The sequence below is a fragment of the Rhea pennata genome, chromosome 2 (assembly GCF_028389875.1).
Source record: "Rhea pennata isolate bPtePen1 chromosome 2, bPtePen1.pri, whole genome shotgun sequence".
NCBI lineage: Eukaryota > Metazoa > Chordata > Aves > Rheiformes > Rheidae > Rhea > Rhea pennata.
The window spans coordinates 141397051-141407625 of NC_084664.1; the positions used below are offsets into that span (position 1 = coordinate 141397051).

At 38.8% G+C, this 10575-nt stretch overlaps 1 protein-coding gene across 4 annotated transcripts; it reads left to right on the top strand.

Moving 5' to 3' along the window:
• Positions 1–252: 252 nt before the first annotated feature.
• On the top strand, positions 253–8950 carry TP53INP1 (tumor protein p53 inducible nuclear protein 1). 4 transcript variants are annotated; one of them, XM_062568349.1, is made up of 4 exons: positions 253–522; positions 1047–1398; positions 3053–3086; positions 5405–5507. In XM_062568349.1, exons 1-4 carry the CDS (start codon positions 411–413, stop codon positions 5420–5422), a joined length of 516 nt encoding a protein of 171 aa, XP_062424333.1. In that variant the 5' UTR covers positions 253–410; the 3' UTR covers positions 5423–5507. The 4 variants fall into 4 exon arrangements, with proteins under 4 accessions (XP_062424333.1, XP_062424334.1, XP_062424331.1 ...); XM_062568350.1 differs by having other exon boundaries at positions 1050–1398; XM_062568347.1 differs by lacking the exon at positions 3053–3086 and having other exon boundaries at positions 5405–8950.
• The last annotated feature ends 1625 nt before the right edge of the window (positions 8951–10575 follow it).

Here is a 10575-nt window from a genome sequence, read left to right on the forward strand (position 1 = left end):
CAAGGAGGAAGGCTGATAGCTCTATGAAGAGACCTAGGCTTTTTCTGTGGGTGTCTGGCTGGGAGGGAATGATGAGTACCAGTGAAGCTGCATTTCCTGTTAGGAAATTTCTCTGATACCTCAAAATTTCCTAATAGTAAGTTGTTGGCTTTTTTGGTGCTGGTGTTTTCTTTCAGTTTGTTCCATAGTGATATTACCTGTTGCTTTGTCATTAAGACCCTGTCACCTTTTTTTGCAGGTTTTACATGAACTGTTTGCCAGTCATGACTCTGCATGCCCTGTTCCTAAGCTGATAAAGTATCTATGCACTTTAATGTCAAGTCTATGCCACTCTGCTAATTCAGTGTGAGCTGTGCCTTGAACCTTGGATATAAAGACCTACAAACCAAAGTCTTGTTCCTGCCTTAGTAATGTTCCAGCGGTTAAATAACATGTTTGTGGGAGAGATTGATAGCCTGTCCAGCCAGGAGCCAGAGTTCAGTGAGAAAGAAGATGATGAATGGATTCTGGTTGATTTTATAGGTAAGATGTCTGTCAGATATAAGCTCTGCCTACTTCCTGCTGTAGTTCTGCTTGTTGTACTTTCTATTTGTCATGCTTTCATATGAAGATACCAGTAACTTGGTACCAGTAACTTCATTCCACACTGCTTTTGTTTAGGCCAACAGTGGGACGTTTTCCAAACAAACCTACCAAATGTGTTATGTAAACTGATGAGGAAAAATGATGTCATGTTTTTAAGCTTGACATGCTTGGGCTTCAGCAGAACCATTTGTACAGATAAAACATTTGACTTATTACACAATTGTATTGCTTTATTGATAACAGTAGTTTTACATGTCTAACATGCTGTCAGGGAACTCCCTTTCTCCTCCCCTTGCTTAAACAAAAAAAAAAAAAAAAAAAAAAACTGTGTACATGCTGATAGTGGTTTATTTCTGTTTCTTTTTTATATCCTGTTTCTGACTATGTATGACCTTGTCTTCAATCTTCTGCAATCACCAATGTCCATGGCTTCCTCTCTACTGACTAATGACCACCTCCAGCAGACACTTGCACTAATTGCTCCACAGAGGAAGCAGACATCACCAAAACATCAACTGCAGACAGCTCGCCGGTCTTCTCTTGTTTACCAGCCCCCTTGGAACACTTGCCGGAGGCTAATGAGTCCTGTTTCATCCAGTTTGATTCATGTCCAATGGAGGAGAGCTGGTTTATTACCCCTCCCCCATGTTTTACTGCAGGTGGATTAACCACTATAAAAGTGGAAACGAGTCCTATGGAGAACCTCCTGATAGAGCACCCCAGCATGTCAGTGTATGCTGTCCATAACACCTGTCACAGCCTTAATGAGACTAGCTGTGGAAATGAGGAGTTTCACAGTCCAAGTAGTCCCAGGTATGTCCGATTTCTCTTGCCAAGGAGCTCTGTCACTGAAAATATCTGGTGTCTACTTGTTTAGCTCAGACACTTAATCCTGAATTTTCCAGCTTATTTTAGAGCAAGTGAATAAAGCATGAATACTACATAAGTTTAGGTAAGGTGGTCAGAGCTTCATGCATACTTAGTCATCTTGTGTAACATTTGTGTTGGAAAACAACTGGATATGCTTTTTTTTACACAAATACTTACAGGGTCTAATTGTTCCCTCACAGAACATGCTGCAGTCCTGTTGAAATTGGTGGCGGTGAATTGTGTAGCTTTGTAAACGTGAATTTGAAAGCAGTTTGGCCCTTCCACAGCTACTTTTTAATTTTCGTAAACATTAGTCAGTACCCTTCTAGTCACTTTGAGGTGAAAGATTTTAGTTCCCTCATTCTGATGGAGGGTCTCAGACAAAAAAAAAAAAAAAAATAGTGCCAACAGGATGAAGTTTGACATGGATGGTTTGTGAAACAAAACCAGATGGGAAGATTCCACAAAATTTACTGCTTTTAGGGTAAAAATCGACTTTGTAAACTCTCACTTTTAGTGAGATCAGAAATTATGCTGTTAGGTTTGGGGTCCTAAAGAACCAACTGTACAGAATGACTGCAGACCCACATTTGTGACTCAGTGCTTTCTTAGTGTTAAACATATGGTGTATATACCTCTATACAAACATAGTATGCATGCATGCATGTATGTATAATACAATTTTTTTTTTTTGCCATCAAGACTCCAGTCTTGCCCACATACTCATTGAATCTCAGTTAGTAACAAAGGTTAACTGACCTTATTTCCCTCTGGTGCTTACCTTTAGAAATTAAAATGTTATAGTATAGTGAGCTTTGTCATACAGAAAGCAATAGTGAAGTTATTCCAGTGACTGAAGTTGTTTCCTACCCATTGACTTCTCTCATCAGCTCCTTGCTATATTTAAAGTTGCTAGTTCAAAGAAATGGGTGATTCTTGTGAGAAGACATATGCTCCTGTATAATATTGAAACATAGTACTGATACAGATTTCCTATTCTCTGAGATTAAGGATCTGATTATTTGGGAAGGGCAGTTTGCAATATTAAGCATCAAGGATCTAGATTAACTTAAATCAGATGGAAGCTGTGAGTATGTAAAATCTCTAAAAATGAATGTGAAGGAATCTGTGAAACAATTATAGGCTGTTAGGCATGGCACAGTCTAGTCCAAAGATAACTCAGTTAATCTACACTATTAATCTCCCCTGTATTGTAACAAGCAAAGTCATTTACTGACTTCTCTTAGTAACTTAGGAATTGAGGATGCTGGTATAAATTATTCTGGAGAAATAATTTTGTATTACGTTAAACAGTCTGGTTAAGTTACTTGTATATGTTGGGAAGCTAAAGGTGTGATCCTGAACTGGTGTGTGGTTAAGTATCTTCACTGAATTTAGCGATGTTGCTTCATCGAGGATCTAGCCTTCTGTGTATGAGAATTGCTTTGAGTAGCAAAAGTGGGTGTTCATAGTTTTAAGTCTAGAGCTGAGGTAAAAGTACAGAAATTGGGGAAATCAATGACACTGATAATGCATTAAACTTCAAAGATGTTTTGGTATCTCTAGTGGTTTAATGGTTGGCCATTTAACGTTGTAGGGCCAAGAAAAGCTGCTTAAGGCACACTGGCACAGTAAGTACTACTGTTTTGGGACAGTGCTTTTTGTCTGATCAATCTGCTAGCAAGACTGCTTCCTTTAGAGCCTTCTATGCAAAAACAATACTGGTTTTAGGACTAACCTTTGTGCCAAATGATTTTACTTGATCAAGCCTAACTAAATCTGCTTTAACAAGCCAAAGATGCTAAGTGCAGAAAAACTGCTTAAAGATTAATTGGGAGATCTGAATCCTTTAACTTTTCTTGTGAGGTCTGTCTGGATAGTGGAATTAGCAGGACAATTCTGCCTTTTAGCAAAATAATGCTAGGGGCATGTCAAAAAAATGTATATAGCAATAGTCTGGCTTTAGACCAGGCCCCTCTGAAATGACATTTTTGACCACATTCATAGAGACTAATCAGCTGTATTCTCCCAGTACCTGGGATTCACTAGTGCCAGACCACCAAAAGCAACAACTAAGATACCAGAATGCTGTATTTCAGAAGAGTCCATGGCCTTTTAGCTGACTTAAACCAGCTCTGCTATCCCAACTTCCATTTTTTTTAAGATGACAAGTAAAAAGTATTGGTTTACAAACAAGTATTGGATGGGTACTTGATAGTGAAAGGAAAGAGTTGAAATATCCTGAATCAACTTTTTTTAAATATTCTTTTCTCCTTTATGGAAGAAGTCTCTATTTGCTCCTTGTAACTTTTTTCAAAGCAAAAGGATTTTGTGTAAACTTCCCCTTCCTTTAAGTTAACCATATTTTTCCATAATAAAGCACAACACTCTATTAGCAGTTGATGATCTTCATGACCTTAATGACATGAAGTGAGGGCATGCTCAAGAAATACATTGTAATAGCAAGATGTGTTGTGACTTCTTAACTCCTTGCAGCTTTTCTTAGTAATGTTTCACTTGGAGTTCCAGCTCCAGCACTGTTGAGCATGGCAGTTCCTTAACGTGTCTAGAAAACAGTGGTTCCATGTTTGTAGAGACTTGTATGCAAATTACAACAGTTTAGCTTACATAGAAAAATTGCTTACAAACTACTACAAATTGATTTGAGTTAACTTGTTCACCTTAGTTTCCTGCTTCATATCTCCAGTGGTAGGTCTAAGACACTGTCTGAATGAGCAGGAAAATTAGCATGTTGTGCATGGCTATTCTTGATTCTGTACATTTCAGTCCTTTCAAATGAAACTACGCAGGGCAATAAAAGCAGGTAGATTTTTATCTCAAAAAGAGGGAAAATGCAATGTTTCTTACTGATGGGGAGTATTCCCTACAACATGGAGCAGAAGTGGGTGAAGGAGCTCACTCTTGTGCCAGTCATCTGTGTGGTGTTTCTGCCCCCTGCTCCCTCCTGGGAGCAAGGCTGAGAAGACATACTGGGCCATGGCAGACCGGGCTCTTATCATGGACTCTCTAAGAGTCTACAGAGACTTCATACAATAAATTCAAGTTTATTGTATGCCAGTCAAAGGCCCCTGTTTGTTACAGACATGGTAGTGCTGAAAAACAGACTTCCCAAGAGACTTCTTGCTCATGCTTGTGCAGGCACCTGGGTTTTGCAGCCATCCTTCCTTGGCATCAGAGTTGCAGACTAGTACTTGGTCCCTAGGGGAGGGAGGAAGAAATCAACTGCTTTGCCACTGGTCTCATGACTAATGTGGCACTCAGATTTGGAATTTGCTTTATTTTTAAATCTACCAAGCTATTTTTATCTTCACTTTGGAAGCTTCAGGAAACACCAGTGATTGTTCTGTGAAGTAGGGAAGTCCTTTTTCAACATGTCAGTCCCTGCTTGCATAGGCTGCTGTTTAGTTTAACTAATGCATGATGGAGTAGGGATTTGCCAAAACTGCTGACTCTGCTTATGAAATCAAGAGGTCTGATTGAGGAAAGATCCTTTTAAGTTATTTCCAGAGTGTCACAACTGGTCTATCTTTTCCATTTGTGTGTGAATGTCATTTGGATTTACTTGCATGGCTATCAATCCGAACAAACATCTTCAATAGTATACTTCCTGCTTTCAGTCCAAATAACTTATGTCCAAGGTGTTCTTTTTAGCTAAACTTTGCCTAGTGAATAAACCTAAGTCTTCTAAAAGTCAGTGTGGCACACATCACCCCTGATTTCTGATGCCTGTTACATCTTGGAGCTGAGGGGGGTTGAAGATGGAAGGGCCCAATAGCGCAATATGCTAGATGTCCAAGGGTTAGTAGTAGTAGCAGTAGTATGAGGATGCCCTTTTGAAATGCTGGATGTCAGCATTAATATTATACCCTCTTTATAGCTTTAATTTCATTTTCAAAAAATGACTAATATATGCTTTTTACATTTTTAGAATGGAGGCCCGAAGTGAAATGGGACAGCACATTCACTGCTATGTTGCAGCTCTTGCTACTCATTCAAGTTTTCTGGAAAAAAACAAGAGCTTTCCTCCTACCCGCTGGATAAAAGAGCATAATGAAAGACACTGTCTCAATAGAAACAGTCTCCGTCGCCAAAATCTTACCAGGGATTGCCGCTCTCGGCAGATCAAGCACAATGGACTGTTTGTTCACCAGCCTTGCCAGCGTCAGTTCAATTACTGATGGCTCTCACGGTCTTAATCTATGTTTTAATGTTTTTAGGTTGTTCTTTTTTCATGCATAGATAATAAGTGTGGTCAATCTGAAGCTGATCATCAGTTCCTCAAACACAATCATAACTAGCATTACACTTGTTTGAAACAACACATGCATCTCCAGACACCTTGCTGTAAGTCCTAAATGGTGATGTTAAATATCAATGTCTTGGAAGCCTATCAGTACAATAGCTTGTGTGATGTTTTTATAAACTATAGATGGGTTTTTAGTTGGTATTTTAAGAAACTTTTAACAGTTGGAAAAAATCAGTTACATTTTGCATTAATCAAAATGAAGTTAGAAAATTTGAGGTTAGCCATATGCTTTAATGACCAGTACTTGACAGCTTGTATATTTGTATTCAGCATATATGATTGCACTCTAACAAGAAAATCCTATAGCTGCCAATGGATATTATATAGCTATGCTGAACTGTTACAAGAAGGACATCTAATCTATATTGCCTAGTACCTACTTGTTTTGAGAGTGGAGTTGGCAGGTGTGTTGGATATTTTATATGGGTATCAGAAAAGGGTTAAAGGTCCCCCAATATTTCTGCAATACAACATGATACTGGTGTTACAGATGTAGTACCTCACAGTGGAGTGAAAGGAAAAGTAGACCTATGGGTTAAGTGTAGATATTTAATCCAGAGCCAAACTGTATTTCATCTAGTACAGTTTGAGTTTTTTTTCCCTGTAATACCTCTCTATTTTTTCCCCTCTCTCCTGTCTTTGAAAAAAAGATTTAAACAAAACAAAAGCTAACCTGTTCCATTTAATCTCTAGTCCTGTTAAGGGAAAAAAGGGATAGATCAGCTGTTCTTTTAATCCCATCGGTATCTGACTATTCTTTAAAGAAATTAAGATTGTGGATGGCTACTTCTGAGCTGCTAATTGCCATTAGGTTGTCTTATTTACATGTTGAGAGGTGCTCAAAATTCACTAGAAGAAAGATTTTTATCAGAAGTTCTCCTAATTCTGGCTCAGCTGAAATAATGAAGTCTGAGTTAACAGTTACTGGAAATAAAAGGCAGTCTGTGGCAGGGAAAAGCATGCTGAAAAAACAGCATTAGAGGACTAAATGCAATGATCGCAGGATGTATAAAAACCTCAGGAATATCAGCAGTGGTTGTTTTCCTACTCAATCTCAGGCATTTGGGGGCAGCGCAGAGGAACTGGATATAAGTTCTATAGGCTGATAGGGAAGAAGAGCCATCCAAAACTATCAAATATTTTTTCCTAACACTGTGCAAGATCTTTGCTTGAAGTAGGCAGGTGCTCAAAAGTTAAAATTTTATGGTTAACAAAGAGTGCCTGTATTACAAAGCAGCCAGATGATATACTGAACTCTGATAGATCAGTCTGGGAACTAGATCAAATGGCTACAGAGGGGAGGAAGCAGAAAGATAGTCACAGAAGAAAGGGAGAGAATGTTTGCTCCACTTCCCTTTCTATCAGTGCTTAACATATGACTTACTGTTTTCCTGCGTTTAGTTCCTAGAGTGTTAAAGTATTAACGTTACATTTTACCATGTCTTCCTGTAGTTCTTAAACAGAAGCTGGTATAAGGAGTCAGGTGGGAATTCTTTGAAATTTAGGTAAGATCACTAATGTGAATTATTCTAAACCTATGTTTCTCAAAATTTGGCCAAATGTTTTAATTTCACTGAAGCAAAAGCTCAGCAATTTGAATGTAGTTCGTATAGTTAGCTTTGCACATACTGCACCTGGAATCATTGTGGTGCATACTTAGTACACAGAAAACAGCACTTACAACCTTTGTTTCACTGCAGATGTGCTGCCTTCCTGGGTTTAGATAGGGTTGTTGCAAATGGAACTTGACAAATAGTCAACTGTGTAAGACCAAGTGGTGCTTTCTTGGCTACAACAGACTTTTTTTTTTTTTTTTTTAAGACCTGTTGAATGCAGATTCATATATGGACAATGAGAGAAAACAAAACTCATTATATTGACTTACCAAAATAGGGGTTTTGAAATAGTCTTTTCAGCAGTGCATACCTATGTTCATAAAGCACTATTTCTGTGGTTCAAATACTCTGGCTTATTTGTCTGCAAATAGGCATAGTTTCACCAATCCCTCATCCATTCACTGACATGAATACTTTTACTTGCCTCAGATTATCTACCTTTATCACTCCGACTTTTTGTCCAGTTTGTTTCCTTCTCCTCACTGCCAACTTTCTAGCTCAGGAAAATTCCTTACTTTCCTGTTTTGTTTTTCCTTATATAAAAGCAACTACTTTCCTTCAGCTTTAATTTGCTTAAAGTTAAATGAAGGAAGATGGAATCTCCACCTCCATATGTTGTAAGGAATAAGTAATCCTTCTAATGGAGAGATGGAGTTGAGAGTATAAGACTCACAGGTGTTAGAATGAGAGTCTTGGTCTGTGTGTGTGGTTTTTGGTTTTTTTTCCTAAAATAGGCAAGTAAATGCAACTTTAGACTGCTCCTAAAATTGGGAGATACTGGTCTTTTTATACTATATTACTAGATATCTTTCTGGTGATGAAAGCCTATATCTTTCAGGATATAAACGGTCTTGTTGCACAAAGCTGTGCTTCTCAATTTGTAATATTGGAAACTGTATTAATGTGTGAGAGTACTGCACCAATGGCTTTTTGTTAATTTGTTTTACATATTTATGTTGGTCTAGCCCCATTTTGTGCCTGGAGCTGTTGGGCGATTAGATTTGTTTTGGTTTTCTGTTTTAATAGTGAGCTGTGTGGCTTTTTATATGGTTTTGAATTGTATTAAGATGTTTGTTTTCTTTTTTCTCTTGTAAAAGTGGAGGCCTTGCACTGTCTCAGATGATTGATACTCATGAATCTTGCTGAAACCATATTTTGATATGTATTGGTCAATAGACAGGTTTGCATTTTAAACAAAACTGTGCCTTCTGGGTATAACTTTATAGAGCAAACTTGAAGATTCAAAAGGGACATTTCAGTTAGGATTAATATTGGTTAATATTCAGACTATGCATATATGGCAGCTTCTTTCCAGAGCCACTTCTCTATTTGTACAGTCCTTTTGATACAGAAGAATGTCTGGCTCTTAATTCTAATAGTTTAATACAAGCTGAGAAATGACGAAATACAGCACTTGGCCAAAAAGTAGCATTGCTTAACCTGTATGTATTTACTGAAGTGATCTTCTGTATTTTGTTCTCGTGGTGCGTCATGCACACCACGGGGAATTACTGTCTTAACTCTAAATAAAAATGGCCTATTAAAAAATGAATCTGTTCTTTTATAGATATGTTAAATTCCGAATGTCTGAGCACATCTTGGGTATGGTGTAAAGAAGATCCAGCTGCAAAGGTCCACTTGTATTTCAAATTTCCTGCTCCATTACAGGAAGAGCTATGCAATAATGTCTCCCTTCCTTGGGTATTGTCACTTTTTAATTTACCTAATAGTTAAAGAACAGGGCAAAGGATAAGCAGAATCTTAACTCTAGTTTCAAATGCAGATTCCTCTGGGAATTTTTTGTTACTTGATCAAGTAACAATTCATACTCAAAGAAATATTACATATCCTGCAATCCCTTCTCTATTGGCAACTGCTACATTTTTTGGTTAGCATGCAGTAGTAGTACTGCAGTAGATGAATAGAACAAGGAAACTTTACTGCCTTTAAGTGTGCATGGGGGGAGCCAAAGGTAGAATTGAATTGCCATAGAAGGGGGGGGTGAAATTACAATAGGACACTTCCTCATAAGGATATGTGGAAAATACAGCTTTCTTTCAATGACTGCGTTGACTAGTCTTCATCTCAACTGAAATGACTGCTACTTGCCCACCAGTGATCAGGGTGGCTACTTGACTATATTCTGTGCTGCAGACCTGGGTGGTGTCTTTGGCTGCGCACGAAGTAGACACCTTGCACCAAGTATCTGTTGGTAGCAGATCTACCCAGCAGTAAAGATGAGTCTAGCACTGCCTGATCACTCTGCGCTGCTCGCTGTGGCCACTGATGGATGCTGTTGCCCACATAGGCTTGGTCTTCCCTGAGATGTTAAATTGAATATAGAGCATGTTGCTGTAAAATCAGCTACCCTCCACATCATAAACAAAAATCTAACTTTTACCCCAATGTAGATTGTGAATCATAGAATAATTTGGGTTAAAAGTATCTTGGGAAGTCTATAGACAGCCTCCTACAAGTGTACATCTTCTGAGCAACCTGTTTCAACACCTGACTGTTATCATGGTGGGGAGCAAGGAGGGAGGTTTTCCTTATATGTGGTTTGAACCTCTCTTGCCTCAACTCATACCCCTTGCCCTACATCCTCCTCCTGTACACCATTATGAAGAATCTCTCCATGTTGGCAACTTCTCATATGTACTTAAAGGCTGCTGTGAGGCATATGAGAGGTGTAAACAGGGGAGCTGGAGGGAGTGCACAGACCCTGTTTAAGGGATGGGGCTAGGGAAAGCCAAAGCCTGCCTCAAGTTGAATCTGGCAGGGGACATGTGTGACAGGGGCTTTTACAGGCCTATCAGTTACTAAAGAAAAACTAGTGAGAATGTGGGCCTGCTGCTGAATGGGCAGGGAATCTGGTGAAAAAGGATATAGAAAAGGCTGAAGTGCTCCATGCCTTTTTTTGCCTTGGTCTTTACTGGTATCACCAGCCTTCAGGAATCCTCAGACCTGGACTGCTGGACACTCTCCTTTAGTAGAAGAGGAGCAAGTTAGAGAACACTAGAAGAAAACGGATATATAAAAGTCTATAGGACCTGATGAGATGCATCTATGATTGCTGAAGGATCTAGCTGAGGTCATTACAAGGCCGCTCTTGATTATCACTGGAACATCACGGTGATCAGGAGAGGTTCCTGAGAACTGGAAGAAAACAAATGTCAC

Bases quoted from the DNA above. Each gene is read 5' to 3' on its own strand.
- TP53INP1 (XM_062568347.1), top strand. From the start codon at position 411: ATGTTCCAGCGGTTAAATAACATGTTTGTGGGAGAGATTGATAGCCTG. The intron at 523-1,046 runs GTAAGATGTCTG...GACCACCTCCAG, and splicing joins GATTCTGGTTGATTTTATAG to CAGACACTTGCACTAATTGC. The intron at 1,399-5,404 runs GTATGTCCGATT...TTACATTTTTAG, and splicing joins CACAGTCCAAGTAGTCCCAG to AATGGAGGCCCGAAGTGAAA.